This window comes from Oryzias latipes, chromosome 14 (genome assembly GCF_053564925.1).
Source record: "Oryzias latipes strain Hd-rR chromosome 14, Olatipes_Hd-rR_3.1".
Taxonomy (NCBI): Eukaryota; Metazoa; Chordata; class Actinopteri; order Beloniformes; family Adrianichthyidae; genus Oryzias; species Oryzias latipes.
Window position 1 is genome coordinate 3,834,504 of NC_136250.1, and position 22,015 is coordinate 3,856,518.

At 42.5% G+C, this 22,015-nt stretch overlaps 2 protein-coding genes across 3 annotated transcripts in view; both read right to left on the reverse strand.

Annotated features, from left to right (window-relative positions):
• nhp2 (NHP2 ribonucleoprotein homolog (yeast)) overlaps positions 1-7,515 on the reverse strand; it is an 81,696-nt gene extending 74,181 nt beyond the window's left edge. Inside the window, exons 1-4 of one of the 2 annotated variants that reach the window (XM_004076040.4) lie at positions 7,243-7,504; positions 7,078-7,147; positions 5,798-5,903; positions 158-468 (exon numbers count right to left, since the gene is read on the reverse strand). In XM_004076040.4, the coding sequence (XP_004076088.1) occupies positions 343-468; positions 5,798-5,903; positions 7,078-7,147; positions 7,243-7,396 (456 nt within the window). In that variant the 5' untranslated portion in view covers positions 7,397-7,504 and the 3' untranslated portion in view covers positions 158-342. Of the gene's footprint in view, positions 1-157; positions 469-5,797; positions 5,904-7,077; positions 7,148-7,242 lie in introns of those variants that run through there. The other variant, XM_078931190.1, reaches the window with a different exon arrangement.
• Positions 7,516-11,307: 3,792 nt separating this feature from the next.
• The window catches only part of lcp2a (lymphocyte cytosolic protein 2a), a 31,493-nt gene continuing 20,785 nt past the window's right edge, over positions 11,308-22,015 (reverse strand). The window contains exons 9-21 of the mRNA XM_023962603.2: positions 19,665-19,728; positions 17,968-18,045; positions 17,808-17,833; positions 17,570-17,589; positions 16,567-16,680; positions 16,464-16,482; positions 16,065-16,080; positions 15,468-15,546; positions 15,309-15,349; positions 14,877-14,959; positions 13,489-13,563; positions 13,190-13,339; positions 11,308-12,542 (exon numbers count right to left, since the gene is read on the reverse strand). Of these exons, the coding sequence (XP_023818371.1) occupies positions 12,396-12,542; positions 13,190-13,339; positions 13,489-13,563; positions 14,877-14,959; positions 15,309-15,349; positions 15,468-15,546; positions 16,065-16,080; positions 16,464-16,482; positions 16,567-16,680; positions 17,570-17,589; positions 17,808-17,833; positions 17,968-18,045; positions 19,665-19,728 (912 nt within the window). The 3' untranslated portion in view covers positions 11,308-12,395. The remainder of the gene's footprint in view (positions 12,543-13,189; positions 13,340-13,488; positions 13,564-14,876; positions 14,960-15,308; positions 15,350-15,467; positions 15,547-16,064; positions 16,081-16,463; positions 16,483-16,566; positions 16,681-17,569; positions 17,590-17,807; positions 17,834-17,967; positions 18,046-19,664; positions 19,729-22,015) is intronic.

A 22,015-nucleotide genomic window follows, 5' to 3' on the forward strand; every position in this document is an offset into this window, starting at 1 on the left:
TAAATCATGTTGAGGCTAAATAAAACTGCTGCTGATGAAAGACACCTCAGTTCCTTATTATTTAAAAGTAACCTGACCCTTCGATAGCTACAAAGGTGGAGCATGGATTATAAGTCCCTCCCCCACACTTTAATTCAAATAAAAAGCTCCAACTGTGTTCAGTCCATCATCTTTTTTTAATAAAATAAAAAACTGAAAAACTCCTCAGTGAGTCCAGATCAGCAGAAATGAAATCATATCAGATTTCATGAGTTCATTGAAGGTAACGCAGCTGCCTCTCAGGATGGTGTCGCTCATCAGTGGAAACTGGTAAAGGCGGAGCTTCTTCTGATTGGAGGCAGCTCACAGAGGTTTGGGCAGGTCCGACACCTCGCTCAGACACTCGTCGTAGGCCTCCTGGTAGTCCTGGTGGGGCTTGATGAGGATCACGCAGGTTGGTCGCTTAGAGCCGGCTGCTGAACCCAGGTCCTTTCAAAAGAAGAGTCACGGGTCAGTCCTTCACAATAAGAGCAAGAAGCTGAACACACATTGAAAATAGCAGTACTTTTGTTTTTTAGGAGCTCAAACTACACACAACTGAAATCAAAGCAGATTATTGGTGGATAAATGTAGAATGCCACAGACTAAGACATAAGATATAACCTGAATTGCAAATTGAATTGTCAATTGAGAATTCCAATTACTTTGAATTATGGGCGGTAAACAAAATTTCCATTGCTTTCATGTTATTGATGCCAAATTCTGAGCCTACCATCTGAATGTGGCAGCATAAATGGATATTCATCAGACCAGACAATGTTTTTCCTGTTCATGGCTGACAGGAGTGGCACCATGTGTGGTCTTCGGTTGGAACCAGTGGTTCTTTGAGTTCCTGTAGTCTTTCTATCAGCTGGAACCAGTCTGGTCGATCTCCTCTGACCTCTGGCATCAACAAGGCCATTCTGCCTGCGGAACTGCTGCTCACTGGATTCAGACCATTCTCTTTAAACCCTAGAGATGGTTGTGGGTGAAAATCCCACTAAATCAGGAGTTTCTGAAATACTTAGACCAGTGCATTTGGCACAAACAGCCATGCCACGTTCAAAGACACTTCTTCACCTTTCTTCCCTGTTCTGATGCTTGGTTTGAACCCGCAGCAGATCGTCTAGATCAGGGGTCGGCAAACTGCGGCTTTTTTATCTCTGTGCAGCTCTCTGTGGTTTAGTTTTTTTATTTCATGATGGCGCTGCAGGAGCAGCAGCTCTTCTTTTCCTTCTTTTCTTTTCTGTCGTTTTTTGGCCCGCTTTACAGGCTTTTTTTACGTGGTCAATGCCTTTTGCAAGTCTGCACGTAGGGAGACCAATTTAATTATTTTAGCTCTCTGTTTTTCATTGTTTTTTTATTTCTTTGGGAATGCGTCGGCGGGCCCCCTCAGCTTCGCACATGGCTCCATTGTTTACTCCAGGGATCAGCAGTTAGCTCTCTACACTGAAAGACCTGAGGTTCCACCTGAAATACAGAGGAAACAGAGGCTGTGGAGCAGGACGTAGGCTTCGGGAGAGGAGATGAGGGTGCAAATGGGAAACGTCCGTTATGTCTCCCACAAGATGGACGAGCTGATGGTGCTGACCCGGTTACAGCAGGAATACAGGGAGTGTAGCCTCATGTGTTTCACTGAGACGTGGCTGAACGAATCGACACTGGACTCTGTGGTCGCCCTGGATGGATTCAAACTGGTTCAGGCGGACAGGAGTTAGAGAGACAGTGGTAAGAAGAAAGGAGGAGAACTGGAGGTGTTTATTGATGAGAGATGGTTTCAACCCGGGGCACGCCTCTGTAAAGGAACAGCTTTGCTCGCGTGGCATTGAGGTTCTCGCTGTGGGCATTTGGCCGTTTTCCATTCCGACGGAGTTTTCTCATGTTATAGTGTTTAACGTGTACATCCCTCCATCGGCCGACGCAAAGGCAGTCTGCGAGCGACTCCATGGAGCGGTGACGCGTATGCAGACCCGGCACCCACAGGTGCTGCTTCTCATCAGTGGGGACTTCAACCAACTTCAACTCGCTCTCCTCCATTCTCCCCACTTTCACTCAGTACGTTAAGTGCCACACTAGGGAGAACAAGACGCTGGACTTACTGTTTGCGAACGTTAAGGACGCATATGACTCCAACCCCTCCCCCCATTCGGCCGCTCTGATCACAACATGGTGCATCTGCTTCCTGAATACAAACCCAGGGCAAGAAGAGAACCACCTCAGAAGTCAGTGAGAGCGTGGACTGATGAGGCCAGGAAGAGATTGAGAGACTGTTTCCAGACCACGGACTGGGAGACACAATACGCACCGATGAGCATCCAGGGCTCGGACATTGAGATAGTGGACAGTTTTAAGTACCTGGGTGTTCACCTCAACAAGAAACTGGACTGGACTCACAACACCGATGCCCTGTATAAGAAGGGCCAAAGTCGCCTCCACCTTCTGAGGTCCTTTAGAGTGTGTAGGCCTCTCTTAAGGACTTTTTATGAATCTGTGGTAGCCTCTGCTATCCACTACGCCAGGGGTCGGGAACCTATGGCTCGCGAGCCATATATGGCTCTTTTGATGGTCACATGTGGCTCGCAGACAAATCCTTAATTATACTTTTTTTTTTTCATTAGACCAGTCCTTCTCGGGCGCGATGCAATGCCAGAGGCGCGCAGTAGTAGCGGTGCTTGGAGAAAAAACTATCAGTTTACTGTTATCTATTATTTCACAGAGTTTGTACCACACGGAAACCTTTGAATTGCCTCCCTGAGGAAGAGCGCGCAGTTTTGGGGACGGGATGTGTGAGGAAGAAAGCAGAGGGGGTGGGGGGGTGGGGGGGGACCGGCAGCAGGTGAATCGCGCAGAGATGGTAAAAATGTAAACCTGCTGCCCGTCACTCCTGCAGCGTGGGTGTGTGTGTTTGGTTCCATGTCTGTCTCACATCTAAAGAACATTCAGACCTACGATCACGTTTAAAGTCTCAACGCCTGCATGAAGCAGAAACTCACCACGGATCAACCAGACTAGACCATCAGCAAAACTACCACGAGAAATACTCATCATTTATTAGCAACAGTATAACAATGTTATTAAAAAGAATCCACAGACTTATTGGACTTTAAAAATGTTGAAATTACATGAAATGCACACATTCATTTGTATATTTAGTTTTAAACATATTGTCGCGGACTGAGTTTAACTTGGCTGTTGGGCCGCGTTAAAAGTTCTGGAGTTCATGGAACGCATCGTTCAAGCAGAGATCTGATTGGCCCTCAGTTCTGTCGCTCAGCCTGTTGTTAGGGAGTTTGGACCAATGGGGTTCAGCTGTGGGCCGAATAAGGAAATGGGAGGGCTGGAGCAGGACGGGGGAATATAAAGTTGGGAGAAGCGCTCTCGTCTCGGCGGGAGAGATTCAGGAGTTGCTGAATTGATTGTACGGCGTTTGTTGCGGTCTACAGTAACCAGAATAAAGAACCCTAAAAGAGGTTAAGTCTCCGTGCCTTAGTGTGGGAAAGGGACACTACATTATTGTATGGCTCTTTCGAAATTACATTTAAAAATATGTGGCGTTTATGGCTCTCCTGGCCAAAAAGGTTCCCGACCCCTGCACTACGCTGTGGCATGTTGGGGAGCAGGCAGCACAGACCGGGACAGGCAGAAACTCCACAAGCTGGTCAGGAGGGCCAGTTCTGTCCTGGGCTGTCCACTGGACATTGTGGAGGAAGTGGGTGAAAGGAGGATGTTGGCCAAGCTAACATCCATTATTGTCAAAACCTCTCACCCACTACATCAGACAGTGGAGGCACTGAGCAGCTCCTTCAGCTGCAGACTGTTACACCCTCCATGTAGGAAGAAACGGTTCCGCAGGTCATTCATTCCAACAGCTGTTAGATTGTACAATGCCACAGTTTAAATATGCATGGTTATCGTGGTTATCAACCGGTTATCATGCATCCATAGCCCATCCGAATATTATGTCTTTTACTTTGATTAATTTTATTATTAAGTATAAAATATGTCGTCATAGTGTATATAGGTGTAGATTCTTCTTGTTGTTAAATGTCATTATTTTTGCACATTTTTACACATCCTTTCCTTGTTTTTGTGCATTGCTGTTGTTCTTCTTGTTTCTCTATTTTGCACTGAACTGCTGCAACAAATGAACTTCCCCATCATGCAGAACCTCTCTGGGTCGTCTCGTCAACCAGCTGTTGCATTTACATAAGCTGAGCATTAGGTTAAAAAAAATCTAAATGTCGACATTTTTTAATTTCTATGAGACTACCGACCAGCATCACCGCCATGACTCCCCCTGGTGTGTAATCCCAACAATGTTCTGACCCAGGAAGGGCAACGATGGAGAATTTAGAGAAAATTGAAGTTCCTGAAGAAAACAGTAGCTTTAATGGCACCTGGTCAATTGTGTTTGCTTTCAAAGACTTTACCAGTAGGATTAATATGTATGAGGAATAAGAAAACAACAAAGTCTCAAATGTTGCGAGACATCCCAGAATAAACACGCAGCTTTTGCCCCTAAACATCCTGATCCAGTTCAGAAAAAAAGTTATTTGTTAACAAAAATCTATTGGAGAAGTAGATTAACTGCAGGTTATTTACAACATATTTGCTAGTTTTGTGGACTCTCTGGAAATAGTTCTCATTATAACTGAGGTTAGCTAAAACTAAAGACCTGATGGTGACATCACACCTTTATGAGGTGAACTGTACTGCCTCCTGCAGGAGAGTCGAGGGAACAGCACCTTCTCTTGTGTCAGTGGAAGATGACAAACTCCCACCCTAACCCCTAACTACTAAAACTATTTAGTGCCCTGGATTTTAAAGAAAATTCAGACACAATGCTCAGTGCTTAATATTTTAAATGGCGAATATGACATAATTGATTTCACAAAGTTAAAATCTAATTCATATGAGCGTTTTGTCACCATTATTTATGAGTCCACTGAGTTCTGAAGATAAAAACATTGATGGTTTAATTAAAAAAATACATTTAAATACATTTTCTTTTGGCAAAAATTGTTCTGATACTATGCATTGTGGTCTATATTCACCGACATAGTGAGCCTTGATGCACACTGGTATTTCACAGAGACTTCTGGTAAATTTCTAGGGCACTGGATTTTGTAATTGTAGATTCAGACAGCTCTACAAAAAGGTGGACGCATTATGCAGTGAGTAGTGAAGGAATTCTGACACACCCCAGCAGCAGCAAAGTTAGAAACAGCTGAGAATGTTAAGTACCTGTAACTTGCAATAGAGGCACTTTATATCCATTTTAAACAGTTTAGGCCATATTCTGTAAAATTGTGCTTTTTACATTCAAGCGCTTTGTTTTTGAGAACTCCACCCACCAAAGACATCTCCATACCAGAATGCTGCTACTGTAACCCAAATATACTTCACTGGATGTAAGGAATTTCTAGTTTAGTGTATAAATATATTGGAAGCTATTTATATTTATTTGATTTTTGGTTGTGAGTGGAGATCATCTCAGTATTTACTTCCAGAACTTTCTTTCACAGAATGTATGTCCACCTTTAATGTTCTGGTCTCGTTTGAAAAAATGTGTTTCTCTGAAGAAAGCAAATAAAATTTGAAATATTTCCTCACTTTTACACAACGTACCAGAGGTTTAGTTATAACTTTACTGCTGTCGGTGGTGGTTCACCTTTCAGCAGATCCCTTCATGGATCGCCTCTGCAAATCCACTTTCATTACTGCTATTTTTGAAGTCCTCAAAGAGAGGAACACCTGCATAGGTGCGCTGCTGACTCACCACTTTGGAGGGGATGTAGGCGTACGGCAGGCTCCTGTCCTCACACATGACCGGTAGGTGGCAGTACACCTCGATGGGCAGAGTGTCGCCAGCTAAAACCACGATCCTGTAGAGCAACGACCAATCAGAAAACCAGCTTGCAAGCAATGAAGTCACTTCTGGTCACGCCCCCTCAGACTAAACACAAAAGACTGAGTCACACGGGTGACTGCGCATGTGCGGGGTCAAAGGTCGAGACCTCAATGGACAGCAGACAAGGTGACCGCTAAGCCAAAACGCAGCCATTACGATACATAACCAAAGACAAAGTACAGGTCCATCGGCAGATGCAGTTTGCCGTTGGTGGGTCAGCTAATGAAAAAATAGCAACAAAAAAACCAAAGCAGCAAATACTAGTAAGAACAGACCGTTCAGTGACATGAGTGAGCAATATTGACATTTCTGTCAGCCATGTTTTAGTTGCTTCCTCACCAACCCAAGAGCCTTTTCAATCACAAGAGGATCGGGTTATTGTTTTCTGTCAATGCAGAGAAGTGGCATTCTGATCTGTCAAAGAAACAGAAGAATGTCGTACGCCTTTAGATAGTCCATATGGAATATTTAAGCCTTCTACTAGTATTATAGATCTGGAATGTTTGAGTACTGCATCATGTGGGCCTAATGTTGAACCAGACAACTGTTATCCAGTCCTCAAGTTGTATCATGTCCAATGCTTCGCATGCATACGTCCTTTTTATCATCGTCTGCTGTGGGGATGAGGCCTCTGCAGCACACCTGTGTCGCAGCACACCTGTGTCGCAGCACACCTGTGTCGCAGCACACCTGTGTCGCAGCACACCTGTGTCGCAGCACATCTGGTGCATCGTCGGGCGCCTTTAGTTCGTTAACTGACCGGGCAGATGGTCCTGTTATTTTAACTTTGAATATGTTTCATCATGGCTAGGGTTAGAGACCATCACCAAGTTTGTCGTCCAATGAGGCCTTGACCTTTGACCCCGCGCATGCGCAGTCATATTTGTGAACTGGCCAACATCACTGAGTCGCTTTGACTAAACCCCAACTAAAACAGAAAAGAACTTGGTTGAAAGGTTTTGCAAAGTTTCTCATCATTAAAGTTCTAAAGAACTGTAGCTCCAGACAATAAAATGAGAAATGAAGAGCAGCACAGAGACAAACGGAAATTATCTGGATTCTAGAGAAAAACAAAGGATCCTATGAGAAGCTTCATCCACCAACATGCTTCTCCTCCTCCTGAGCAGCTCCGGCTCGTTCTAACTCACCCTTTCTCTCCCTTGTTGATGAACTTCTGCACCTCCTTCACTCCTCTGCGGATGTTCTTCACTCTGGCAGCTGAAACCACAAAAATGCTCAATACTGTCCTGGTCCAACCCGGTCCCAGTCGGACCCGGACTGATCCACAACCTGGAAACGTCCCGCACTCGTACCTTTCTTCACGCACTTGTAGAGCTTCTTGCTGAGCTTCCTGGAAGCCAGCGGCTGCGCGATCGGGTTCAGGTTCGCGATCAGTTCGTGATAGGAGCGCTCCGGGACGCCGGCGGGCTCCTCCGCATCCAATTTCTCCTTCTTCACCTTCGTCATTTCCAATCGATGATTTTCTGAGCCGAACGTCTGCTAACAACAACTTAACACGAGGACACCTCACGTGCTCAGCTTCCTCTGCTTCTTTTTTCAGACTACGGCTTATCACAGCGCCGCTAGCGGCCGGGCGGTGAAATGCAGCGTGACGTTTCAAAGTTTACATTCCAAATGACTTTAATTTGCTTCTTTCTTTCAAAAATGAAATTGTGTTTAAGTTCTTGTGGTGTTTTTCTCATGATAGTGAAAATATAAAAAGAAAATTAAGATTAAATGTGTGTTTTTGTGTGTTTCTTCTGTTATTTCTTTATTCAAATTGCTGTGAATCAGGAGTAGATGACAAACTTACAGTGTAAAAAAGCTTGTCGTTACCATTGAGAGTAAAATAAGAACTAGACTGAAAAACACCCCCCCACCCCCTCCGTGTACCAAAAAAGGAAGTACCTGCTGGTCCTAAGAAGGCAAAACCCCATAGACTTCTATTAAGAAATAAACAGCTGTTACTCTGTCATTCTATTGGTCAGAATAACCATTCTGGATCTGATAACTTTTATTAAAATCTTATTGCTAATCCTGATTTTTCTCATGGTATTTTTCCTGTAGTGAAAGTTATCTAAGTTATAAACTGACAAATCAGATGCCTTAATAAAAGTAGCGTCAGAAGTTTGAAACGTTTGATTGACAGACCCTCCCTATCCGCTCTCAGTGGAAAGGGGTGTGGCCTTCTAACAGGCTCACTCCTGATTGGAGAGAGTGGTTGCAACAGAAATGTAGACAAGCCAATCACGGCTTACTGAGGTCATCTGCTTCTCACATGGTGAAGGACATATCGCAGAAAAATGGGGACTGAATTGACTTCAGTTGGTTGCAACCAGAAGCAAGGCATTTTCTATGGATGATATCACACGCCATTTATCCAGTTGTAAATTTAACAGTCAATTGTCAAACAAACTGAAATTGATGGGCCACACGCTATGGGGTCAAATTATATGAAACCCATCAAGACGACTGTTGTTGTGAATTTGGGCTATACAAATAAAATTGAATTGAATTGAAATTAGGATCAGGTAAAAAAAAAAATAACTCAAAAGTACACATTGAAAACGCCAAAAGAAATAATGAAAATTAAAAAAACTTGACCCCTAAGTTTAAACAAGAACTTCAAACCTTAAACTGATACCAAATGAAAAATAATATTTATTTGTTTTGCATTTTCAACGTTTGTTTCCTCTGTTTCTTTCCTCCTTAGCTTTCAGTTTTCACTGAGAGTGCCTAATTTTACTTGGGGGCGGGGCTTTAAGGTCATTGGCTGCGTTTACATGGACAAAAGTAATCGGAATGAACACCTGATCAGAAGAAAAATGCGTCATGTAAACACGCCGTTCGGAATACTCTGCCCCGATCAGACTCGTTTGGATCAAAATTTCTTTCTGATCAAGATAGGTGGGTTATGCCGATTGTTGATCCGATCGTGGTGCATGTAAACGGTTCATTCTGATCATGGGTCACTACTGCTCTGGTTTAACGGCATGCAAGATGGATGTTTCACTCCAGAGACGGCTTTGGAGCTCAAACAGGACCGACCGGCAGCTCCGTGGACGCCCGGTGCGAAGCGCGGACGTCTCTGCGCTCCGCCCTCGCCCACGGGGTCCTTGCCTCTCCCTTTCTATCTTCCCCGGCGCCCATTGCGAGATGGGTTGCAGGTTCTAGGTAGAGAACAGACGTTCATTGATCGTGAGCTAAAAGTTCAACCAATTGAACTTCTTGGTCTCTAAAATGTGACAACACTGAACTGTGACGAATCAGGGACTTGGCTTTGGTAGTGACGTGTTGGTAGCGTCCTTCTCAAAACAGTGAGGTTCCAACCGTTGTAAATATGATCTTGGAAGTTAAATTAATAATTGCTGTTTTCCTGCCCAGGCAGAATTCTATGACACTAAGTCTTTCATATATCAGAATAGAGCATGTGAAAGAAAAAGCCTGGAGTAGGATTTGTGGAATTTGCAGCGCTCCAACATTTCACATCAAGCCTCATTCTATTGTATGTGGTGAACAAGCGTTAGTAAACAGTAAAAAAAAAAACAGAAGAAGAAGAAGCCCCTCACAGCAGCTCCCTGCTTGTCCGGTGTGAACACCACTGGCTGAATGCACGTTCATAAAATCGAGCATAGCGTGTTCTTGACTATACCACACACACCTGGTGTGAATGCCAGATAAAACTCTGCCAAGCTGCACAGTGTAGCGTTTCTGTACAAAAACACAGCACGGAAGACATCGATTGACAAGATTCAACAACAAATCACACAGAACACAGTGTGCTGTTTAAAAAAAAAAAGAGCATGAAAATTTGGGCTAAAAACAGCGACACCGTGAAAGGTGAAGCTCGATGTATGGAGGGAACACTGTACTGTAGTGATAACTGTTATGTATCAAAAGCACTTCTGGATGCTGACTGTGTCTCCAGACAAACTGGTTTAATAGCTGATAACCAACTGCAGCTGTTTAGTGATGTCACATGCCACAGTTACCCACTTTTCCTCTTTGAAACACGTATGCACATAAACACTTACAACAATCAAAATCACTGAACTAGGTTAGCTAGGTGAACCACTAAACCAGTTACATCTGCATGGTTGATGGATTATTCTGCCATCCCTACAATGACTCTTATGTTGCCATTAATTTTGCATGATATAGTCAACATCCTCCGTGTCTTGTAATACAATAAACACAGACACTTCTCCATGTAGCCATAACATTTGGCGTTAGCTCCTCCCACACACATCTGGGGCATCAAGACATCAAGCACATTTTTGAACAGATATCAAGCAATGACTTTGATGCGCCTTTAAAACAAAGACGTCTGATGCGAACCAGACATGCGAATCACGTCTGGTGTAAATGCAGCATTAGATTATTTTCTCCCTTACTTTCCTGCTTCATCCCAGTCTTCAAAATGATCAAATCAACCAAACAGGTCAAAGGAAGCAAAAAAAATCACTCACGTCTTTCTACTGTCTTTCTGTTGTGATAAACTGTGGAAAAAGGTATGTCAACATATGGACTATAATATTGATTTATTGGTTTTTGGTCAACATTTCTTGGATTACTCAGAAAAGTGTTTCTACTGTTTTTATGTGTTAAATTAGAGCCCCCTGGACCTGATGTTTCCTGTTTTTTTTTTTTTACTTAATTGTTCTAGACATATGCTAATTGGTTACCGGTGTGTGAATGTGACCTGTTAAGTAACAAAAAGAAACAAATAATTCCCATTGTTTGATTTTTATAGATTTTATGTGTATAATGGATCATCCAGGTGGTCTATAGCACATCCAGATGAGCCTGGATATGTACTGGCTTAAGCGTGCTGTGCAGGATTTGAGGTCATGAGGGCATGAAATCCCAGACTGTGTGTTTTGTAACTTGTTTTTGGTCTGTTTTATTGATTTTTAATTTTATTTTAAATATTATTCTTTTTTTATGTACCATCTAAAAACAATTTCAGCCTTGCATCATGGGTAATCAAAACAAAATTCTCTGTCCTCTTTTGGGGTCCTGTGACATATTCAGGTCAGTCTGTATTCACTTCACAGTAAAATGATTCTCATTTACAACAAAAAAGCTTCAATCTTGTTAGGAAAAGGAAAAAAATGTGGTTTTATGAAATATGCATGACAACTCTTCTGGGGGATTTATATCAACTTCATCAGCGTGTAAATGAGACTGTTACTTAGGAAGGTAAAGGGCTATATAGTTATACGCCAATTACCATTTATGCTATGGAAGTTTCGCTTTAATTTAGGGTGTGGTTATGTGATTGACAGGTGATAAAATCCTCAGCTTTATTTAGTGTAGGCATGTCCTGACCGACACACACTCAGTAGCGTCATATCTGGACAAGATGGCGACCATCGTGGCGTTTCAAACTTTATTTAAAACAATGGATAAACATTTACAGACTGCTAAAAACACAACAAATTCCTCAAATTTTGTTCAAACGTGACTTTCTAACATCATCTAAAACAAAGCTGAAACATTTCATCCAACCTTGACTTAAACAAAGACTACATTTCTTGGAAAAACACCAAATTTTACAGTTCTGGTCTTCATAAATTCAGCAACATCTTTGTAGATGAGATTAAAGAGTTTTTACAACCAAGAAACAGACTTGACTTCAGTCTGATGGTGCAAGTCATTTTACAGATAAATATAAATTAGACAAAAGCATTTAGAGTGTGAGTCGTGATTTTAATCAAAGTTTCATAATGTGGTGCAAATCTTTGAAAGAGTTTGAATTAGAGGGTGTATTCAGACGGAAAATGAGTTCCAGATTATCGCGGGGAAACGCACTCTGGTTCACTTTCAGTAAACCCGGTGTGTCCAGCCTGAAAACACCCAGAAGTACATGAATTCCCAGAATTCTTTGCACAGATGCATTGAAGAAAAACCTGTTAGGCATCATATTGTTTGCCCCCAAAATAATCTTTGATTACATAATTTATTGTAGTATGCATTTCATGAAGCTTTTTTAAGATGATTTGTAAAAGTGAAACACAAATGTTTGGTCAGATGTTGATTATCATTTGGTTCATGTCATCATTCTTCTGAATTCCACAGATTAGGAGAGAATGAAAAATAAATTGGCGCCTTTTGTATCTTTCTGGACGCTTTAAGGAGATCAGCTGAGAGTTAAACTAACAGACAAGCAAAGAATCAAAAAAGGAACAGAAATTTAGGATAAAGCTGACTTGACTTCAACACAAGTTTTTCTGAAGTTTGAATCATGTATGTAATAAATTTATGGAAAGCAAACATGACACAAAACACATCTTAAACACGTAGAGCTTTAAGGTATTTCAATAGAAAAACAAAAGCAAACATTTGAGCCTGAGAATTCCTTCCTGTTTTTCAACCGGTGAGGCTTAACCTGAACATTCCTCTAATTCTGACTTGTGGGCTTGTTTCTCCTCTGGTCTGGTTTTGATCCGGTTCCGTCTGCTCACTACCATTTCTGCCCAGTAATATAGTTTGCAACCGGGTCAGAAAGCAGACATTGGTTCTGCTGTCCAGAGCCCCGATTTTTAGCATCAATGAGGAGCAAAGGAGAGTGGGAGTAAAGGGAGATGATTTCAGCGACTGAAGAGAAGGACTAGAAACAAAAACAACACAAAAAAAACACAGTTAATGCACGAAAATTAGCTGCTCTCTGCAGATAGAGAGCGTTTATCTGCCCCCCCCTGCAGGTCAAATGTGTAACTACTTCTTTTGATCAACTCTTGAAGGGTAAATGTGTGACTACATGTTTCCTCTCTGGTCTTTAGGTCAGAAGTGACGGAGGCACATGGAGACATTTTGATTCAAATATTTTGAATCTATCAGGACATCTTTAGCTGGAAATGCACCTCCTACTGGCTGCATCATATGGAATCATTTGTGTAGCACAATTAAAAATAAAGGTCCAAACCAGAAATGCTTTTTCATTTTCAAAATGTAACTGCATCAAATGACTCAAAATTAAAATGAAAAATCAATACTTCAAAATTATTTGTCATTTTCTACTTCAAAACCGCTTTAAAAAGCATTTCTGCTTTTGACTTTTATTTTTAATTATGTTACACAAATGCTTCCATAGCATCAAGTCTTGTTCTCTTCGAAAATGTTTCCTCTCATTTTTTTAGTCTGCACGTTCCTAAATTTTCTATGTTCATCTGAAGATAAAAATGTTTAACCTTCATGTCTACATGAAGAGCCTAAGAACTGCTCCTTCCCAGAAGTCTGTGTGTGATTCCTGTTCACCTCCTGAGATTTGAGTCCGGTTCCCAGCTGGAACACCTGGTTCTCCTGCCTGATCTGGATGTTGTAGACCTTGTCCTGGTAGAAGACCATCAGGGTGAAGGGCTGGTTGGCCTTCTGCCGGATGCTGTCCCTCACCAGGTACGCCCCGTCCTGCATGCAGACACACAGGTAACATCACTGACCTGCTTCCTTTCAGGTTTATTGCTCTCAACGCTTTACAGCTTCAGTTGATCTAAGCCTCCTGACGAATATTTTATGAAGACTTAAAAGAGCAGAAACTGGAGCTTTCTCCTCCTGACCTTGTGGACTTGTTTCAGACATGCTTCAGCCTGACCCCGGGTCACCATCCCAGCATACCAGCGTGGATCCAGATCCTGGAAACACACAGAGGCCTGCATGACAGCAGGAAACATGAACAGCAGCACCACCTGCTGCTCAGACTCAGGAACTTCCTCCGGAGCAGTTTTCTCCCTCCTTCCTGATGAAATCACATTTCCGTTTCTTTCCATGTGGCTCTATAAACACTTCATCATCTGTTTCACGGTTCAGGTTTTATTGAACCTTCAGGCTCTAACTGAGAAGGTTTGTTAAAGGCCGAGGTCATCTGGGGTGTGAAGGTCAATGAGGACACTATGGAACTGAGGTGAGGTGGTTTGTTTGTTGTTCTAGACAGGCAGCCCTGCTTTGGACAGTCTCCTACAAAGGATGTTGAACACTGTCCGTCTCAGAGCAGAGCTTTCATAACTGTGGAGCCTCAAGATGCACCACTGACAAAATTAGTCTTTTGTTATGTGTGTAGATGTTTAATAAAAACATATTCCAACAGCATTCTGTCAACACTTCAGAGCTTGTTAACATTCTTAAGTCAAGGACCAGATCGTTTTCACAATTCTTCTTTCTTTCTGCACCTTCAAGCAGAAATTTGACCCCACCAGAAACTCAAAAACTCAAAATTTACAAACACCTCGTACCCGGTGAAATGAATTTTGAGCATAGAAAACAACCCCACGACCAAAAAAAATGATGACATCACCCATTAAATGAATGAACGGGTCAAAATCTCTTATGGGGCTCAAAAATGTTTTTCTGAATTCACATCTAACGAAACTAGAAGACACATGTCAGGGGTCTCCAAGGGAGGTTATGAAATTATTATGGGATGGCCACAGCAGGACCTACAGCCTCAGTCTACATTGACCTTGGGAAAAGATTGCCATCATTTTCTTGGCCAGGGTGGGTAGTGCCTGCAGGCCATTCAACACTGCTTGCAGCTGTAATTTACTGTTAATTTTGAACTCTAGTTTTCAATGTAAATGGTAAATGGCGTGTTCCTGCTGCCGAACACTGGCGCCGACTTTCCACCAGACGCAAGGTGGGGTTCAGTGTCTTGCCCAAGGACACTTTGACACATGGGTGGACAAGGGGGAAATCGAACCTGCAATATTACACTGAGAGGTTGACCGCCCTACCACTGCACCAAGGTCACCCTGTGGATTACGAAGTCTCAAGTCCTAAAAAAAGGTTTTGTGTCGTCTGTTTGTTTTTATTCAGTTCTTTGTAACCTTCCTTCCTTTATCAACGGGACTGAGAGCCAAACATGGATCTGTTTTCCAGACTTTACTTAGGATTGGTCCCAAATCTGCTCTGCCACGAGTCTTGTGTTGCTCTTTTGTTTCGTTGTGTTTACCTGCATGTGTGTATTTGTGGGAAGGGGAGGACGTGGCGTCTGTCTCTCTGATCCAACAAAGCTGCCTCGATGTTCAGCAATCGCTGCAAACACAGAGAGAGTGACTCACTTCCTATTCTTCAAACCCAACTTTGACCCGACATTAGCTAACGCTAATCTAACATTAACCCAACCTGATCCTAACATTAACCTGACTCTAAGCTAACATAACCCAAACCAGGCCAATCACTTGCTCGATTCATGAAAACCATAATAACATTATTTCTACATTATTTTTAAAGAAACCACATTTCAACACCCCAAAAAACTTTACAAAGATGAAAGCTGCATGTTGAAGGTCGGAAATGAAAACCATCCAATGAGGAGTCACATCTGTCTGATCTTCATCCGTCATTTCAAAAATCCTGAGCTGAGTTTGTTAGTTTTTCTCACCAGAGGACAGTTTGTGAGGCAGGGAGCCTGCAGAGGGCATGCTGGGGGAGAAAACAGAAGCATCAGCATCAGTGTCTTTGCTGTGTTCATCTGAGCTCGTGCTGAACCTCCTCCATGAAGCATTCAAACTGAAAAACAGGTTTGATTCTGTTCACTTACCTCTCCGAATGAATTCCAGGAATACCAGGGCGGGGGGCAAGACTTTTGTTATGGAGAGGGAAGGTGCTGTGTTTAGAGACTGAAGAATGAAAGACACATTTATTAAATCATTTCAGTGACAAACAAACAAAAGCCTCACTTCATTTCAGCTGTGAAGCAATGGTGGAAAACACTAATTCTGAAGCTGATTATTAACATTAAAGGGTAACCTCAACTTAAAAAAGCCTTGCTTTGTTCAATAAGGCACTCAGTCATTTATTAAGATAAGGAGTTAACTGTTAGGGTAAAGCTGGACTTTTTAACATGCGTGGGAATCCATTAGATTGGCTCATTTCTGCCACCAGCCTCCAGAGGTTCTTTGAGGAACTGCAGCAGCGTCGCATCTGAGCTTGCTTTGGAATTGGGAATGGAAAATGAGGGTTTGGGTCCCAACCAGTTTGTTAACATTTAGGGTGTAAAAATTAAAGCACAAAGCAAACTTAATGAAAAAATTAAAAACAAAAACTGAGCCTCTTCCATCCTGCAGGTCCTTCTGGAAGATTCTCTCATTCATGTTTTCAGGTTTTAAGCAGACAAAAGAAAAGAAAATACTCATACCTTCTTTTTGTGTTTGCTAAAGAGGGAAAAAGAGAAAAGACTTTAGAGCTCATTTAGTAAACACCCCCGTCAGAAATGTGCCGCTGCTCTCCTCCATCATCTCATCCTAAACTACATTCTTTTCCATGAATGAGGTGTTCCTGAAGGCAGTGAGGGTTTCTCCCCTTTTGCTGTTATTGTTAGTTCATTTTAGTATTTTCCTATTGAATTCTTTGTATTCGTGATCCTTTTAAGTTCATGTTTTACTTCGAAGCCCATAGAGACGACTGTTGTTGTGATTTTGGGCTATACAAATAAAATTGAATTGAATTGAATTGAATAGTTTGTGCCCGACTGAAGTAAAAACCACAAATTTTCATCTCACGTTCTTTCGTTCTGTGAGTGAAAAGGCCAGCATACCTCTGCAGGACCAGGATATCTGAAAAACCAAACGGAATATTGTTAATGATAAACCAATAATAAACCAATCTTAACACAGTCTGTGACGCGCTCAGAAGAGGACCTGTTGGGCGGGGGCCGAGCGGAGGAATTGCTCCGGCCGATGGAGGTCGAGGAGGGGGGTAGCACAGGAGGAGGCTTGGACCGAGCGGGAGGATCAGACGGGTCAGGCTGAGGCCTAAATCGAACACAAACATCATGGTGAGTGTTAGTGGACCTGCTTCGGTTGATATGGCAGACAAATCATGCATTGTGTGGTACAAGCACCAAATTTGGCATGGCTGGACTTTAGCAGACCCTCTTTCAGAAAAACCTGTTAGCCAGGAGAAAAATCCAAAAGGGCGTTGATTTGTCAAGATGGCAGCCATACAGTCGATTGTTACAAAACCTAGTCTCAACAATATGGGCTGTTCATGCACAAAATACAGTCTTTAAACTTGAGGGGTACCTGCACATTACTATTATATGCATACCACATTTTAAAATCTTGGATAATCACGGGGCTAATGTCCTTTTCTGAAAGAGGGGATCCTTAGGCTTATCCATGCTATATCTAGTGCTTGTACCACAAAATGCAGGATTATTTTAATCATCAGCTCCACTATTGGTTGTGTGTCTGGATGGCTCAGTTAGTTCAGCGCAGGACCAGCGTTGGATCTCAAGGGACGCAATGAGCTTTATCCAGTGTGGAATGGGCAAGACCCTTTGTGGTGCTGCATAATAAAGGGGGGGGGGGGGGGACATATGTGTCAAGGTGTGGGTTATCATGGAAGATGTGAGCCTAAATTGTGGGGGGGGGGGGGGGGAGTCCCGGAAAACAGTGGCGATCTCACACAGATAGTATGGACTGATGCTGTAAATGTGTATTTAATGATAGAACAGAACATTTCAGGCGGAAGAACTCTGCGGAAGCATTTCACTGAAAGCTCTGCTCTGGTGACAGAAGAGGGAATGGAGAGGATGACTGCTGTTGCTGGGATGGACTTCACATCTTCATCCCATTGAACGGTCCAGACAGTGAGAGAGCTTAAAGTTACAACCAAGCTTGTGTGTGAGTGTGCACGCACCTCCAGGAGTGACCGCCGGACTGGAAAAAAGAAGAAATTCATCAATTAATGGAAGGTTAAAATGTTGTGCTAACCTGTAAGTGTGGCTATGGAGTTCTACAGGGTTCACTTGCTGACCCCTGTTTTTGTGTCTTAGTCTATTGGTTTCATAATGTTTTGTTAAGTTCACAACATCAGCTGTTTGTGTTCTACCTGACAGCTCCACCATAAATTCTGATCCTTCAGAAAGGAAACTCACCCTCTCAGGAGCGCTGTTCTGAGCTTCTGTGGAAAACAAGCAAACATTGACTGTCATAATAAATGAATTAAAGCAAGATAAATGTAAAAAATAGAGTGAAAATCTGGAACAGAGTGGCTGCTCGTGTGGCATAGTTTGGGAGGTTTGGTGTTTTATTTACCTCTGCTGTTGAAGGAGTTCGATCCTGGCTCTCTGCCAGGCTTGCTGCTGCGACAAATCTGCGGCGGCTCAGCAGGAACTGAACACAAACATAAGAAAACCTCTGTTGTCAACAGAGCCAGATGTGGTCACACGTGGTGAGTGTGATGTCATCTGTAGAAAATGGTTTAATTCTAGTTCCAACAAAATAAAGTCATATCAGTCGCCATTTTTTCACTGTACACATGTTGCCATGTTGGAGCCAGCATTCGTCAGTGATAAGTCCAGGTAAGTTGAGTCAACATATCAATGGCAACCACTCTTTCAACCAATCAGGAGGGAGCTTGTTGGAAGGTCACAGCCTTACCACTTGAAAGCAGGCTCAGGTGAATCTGTCAATCAGATGTTTTAAACTTTCGACGCAAAACCTGCTATTGTTTTTTGAGGCATCTGATTGGTCAGTTTTTAACTTGAATATCTTGCAATACAGAAAAAAATGGAATTTTCAATAATATGGTAAAAAAAAAGGTTTCAGATCAAAGAATGGTTATTCTGACCAATAGAATGACTTATTAACAGCTTTTTTTTCCTCTGTAAAGGTCTAAGAGATTTTGGCTTCTTGGAACCAGCAGGTTGGAATGCCAGGGGGGGGGGGGGGGGGGGGGTCACTCAGTTCAGTTCTTTTATGCAGTCAATAGGAGGAGTGCAGCCTCCTTTTAGAAGTCTGAACCTGAAATATCCTAACAATCGGTAGGGCGCTGAGAGGACACCTGCTGCTTGCTGGCAGTGATGTCCAAGCCCCCCCCGGTTTTAATTGCACCTTAGACATGCAGGGCCCTTGGTGGTGGGGGGGGGCATGTGCTGTGCTGGCTTCTTTAAAACAAACTTTAGCTTCATCATCTGGACAAAAACAAGAGGTAAGAGGTGAACTTTCTCTCTGAACTGATGCTTTATCAGACACATCGTGACCATCAGCCTAAGTATCGCTTTCCTTTGCTGCTGCAGTCGAGGTCGGTGCCGCTCTGCCGGCTAAGTGGACCAATGTCACAGTAGTGTGAAAACGCACCACACCACGTAACAAATAGTCCTTTTTTTGTGATATAGATAGAAAACTTTATTTATCCATTTGGGAGGTTCCCGCATGGAAATTGACATCTCCATCGCATACAGCACTGGTTGACATACATATAGGAAAAAGCAGCACAGTAACTAGAAAAATTAGAAAATTAGAACAGTAAGAAACAGTTTAAATATCTGCAAAACAGCATATACAAAACAAAAAGGTCACTCAGGCCCTTTCCCTTTACTTTTCCATCTTCCTCCCCCCTCCTAAGTGGAGGTTAAAGAGTTTGATGGCCCGGGGGACAAAGGAGTTCCTCAGTCTATTAGTCCTGCACCTTGGGAGGAGCAGCCTCTTGCTGAAGGTGCTTCTCTGGCTACTGATAGTCATGTGCAGAGGGTGGGTGGTATTGTCCAGGATACCCGTCAGTTTTTTTAGTGGGAATGCATGAATAACTCTTTTAGTCACAAAATTAAACATTCCTATTTTACTGGAACAAATAAAAGGGACCAAACCAGTAATCAGTTAGTCTTCAGAAAGGCCTTAAAAAGAGGAAAAGTCTTGTCCCCTTCCTCACCTTAAATGAGGTTTTATGACCACCAACTCCAGGTTAGCAACTGTTAGCAAATGTGGACAGTAGACTGAAGCCTTTTACTCACATTTTCCTGGCGCTCGTCCCACACAGTGCGGGGACGGTTCCCGCCGAAACGAGGATTCTGAATGCTGCTCGGACACAAAATAGACAAAAAATGCATTTTTAGAAAGAATCGTCAAACAGAAAATGGTTTTAAATACAAATGCTGGCTTCACTTTGACTAAACTGATTAAAAGGCAGGCTTTTTCAAGAGAAGATAAGACTTAATTTATCCCGCGATGGGGATAAAAGCAGAACACTGGAGCAGTGTGAAAGAACAGAAGAATATCTGTAGCTCACACGACAAAAATAAATTAAATCAAAATTAAAGTAAAAATACACACCAAGACAACCTTTGTAGGAACTAAAAACGACGGAAACAACAACAGCAACCACAAATGAAAAATACACCGTGTGCGTGCATAGTGTGTCACTGGTGTGCAGTGTTGTACAGTCTGATGGCTGTACATTTTAAATATGAGCATGTTGGCTTTTATCGTTGACCATATGACTGATCGGTTGTTTCTGTTTGATGGTTCCTGTCACGGCAGCTGTTTTTTTACATTTTTTATTAATTTGCTATTCGTTTAAGTGGTCTCCTTGTCTCGGGAAGTCCTGTGGACTTAATTTTTTTTCCTCTGGTCAGGTTTCACACACCCCACTCTCAGCACAGAACCAAAGACTGAAGTAGACCCAACCACCTGCAAAAATCACAGTTACAGTTACAGGTTTCCCAAACAACCTTTAAATCCAGATTTCTCTTGTTTGGTCCAAACCAGAGTTCAGTTGAGCCCTCACACATGCCATACTAGGAGATCCATCTGAGGTAAAAGGTCTGGATCTGACCAAGAGCAAACCTGCCAGTCTGAATTCTACCTTAAGGTCTATCATCTGAAGCAAAATTTGTTCAGAACTGAAGGTGTGTTACAGTTAGAATTTGGAAAAAACATCAAATTCAATTTCAACAGATTTTGCCTTAAATGCAGTGAACCTGGAAGAAAAAAGACGGAGAACATGAAAAACACTGTGAGAGGACCAGTCTACAGCACTCAAGATCAATTTCAGCACCACAATCTGGGGCTGTGGTCCTATGTGGTTCTAAACCTGTGACATGAACACTGTTGTTGTTTGTTGAAGACCCGTTGTACTGTGTTTGTACTGAGCCACTTAGGTGTCAAAGTGAATAGCGCCGTCAAGAGAGTTTACTTAAAGTGCAGATGCCTCCAACCAGCAGGACACTGGTGGTCTAGAAGTCATTAAGTCCCAGACCATGAGACAGACTAACAACTTCCTGCGTTGTTTTTGTGGCCCTCTGAGCTCACCAGAGGGCTCTTTTTAGTACGAGGCAAAAAAGGGCCGGTACTCAAGCACCCCTGGGGCCCTATTATTGCACTCGCCCGGCGCCACTTCCTGTTTCTTTATTAACTCCGTGTGTTCTCTTCTCTTCCTCTTGCTAACATGAAAAAAAAATGATCAAACAGAGAGAATGCTGTGTGGCTGTCATTCTATCATGCATTGTTAAGATTTTCATTATCTGTAATGACAACAACATACGATTATAAAGTGTTATAGTTAGGCAATGTTCTTTACTTTACGGAGCTGTAATCCAATAGGGGGAGGCTTTCTATTTTTGAGAAAAACATAAATTCTTGAGATCACTGAGTTTTCCACTGTTCAAACAGAAGGCAGAGTTGATTTAATATGCGCAATAATGATAAATTTGCTATTTATTGTACATGTACACGCAGCTGTACAAATACTGTTTTTCATGGAATCAGTCTGCTGCATAGAAAGAAATGGGAACCAATAGTCTGAGCAAAGGCAGAGGGATAAAAACTGCACTATGAAAGCTTGACCATCTCAATGTCCTCAAGTTTCAGACAGCACTGTAAAGTGAGATGGACCTCAAAACACAATGTGAGGGGCTGTTTCAAAGACAGGTTCCTGTTTTCTCGATGTTTGGTTTTGAAAATGAGCTAAAGAGAAAAGGAACCCTACTAAATATGGGTACAGGACAGTTTCAATTCAGTAAATGTATAAAGCGGATGCATGTCAGCTGTTAAGCTTTCTGTGAACTGCTGGGGAGCACAGTTATTTGAGTGTCTGCGAAGGCCTTCCTCTCTCTGTAACAATGTGGTTACATGTGCAAAATATCTTTGATCCGATCAAAGATCAGATCAGAATTGAACTGTGTACGTGGCCCCCCCAAAAAAACCTTATCCGATTATAACAAACGTTTGCATACGCCACACTTTCGGTCGGAACAAATTATGTGGTCATGTGCAGAGCTCTCGAAAATACCGGTAACGACTGTAGATGAAGAAATATTGAGTTCCGGTGTAAACAAACAAACCTGCAGCATAGAGCGACATGATC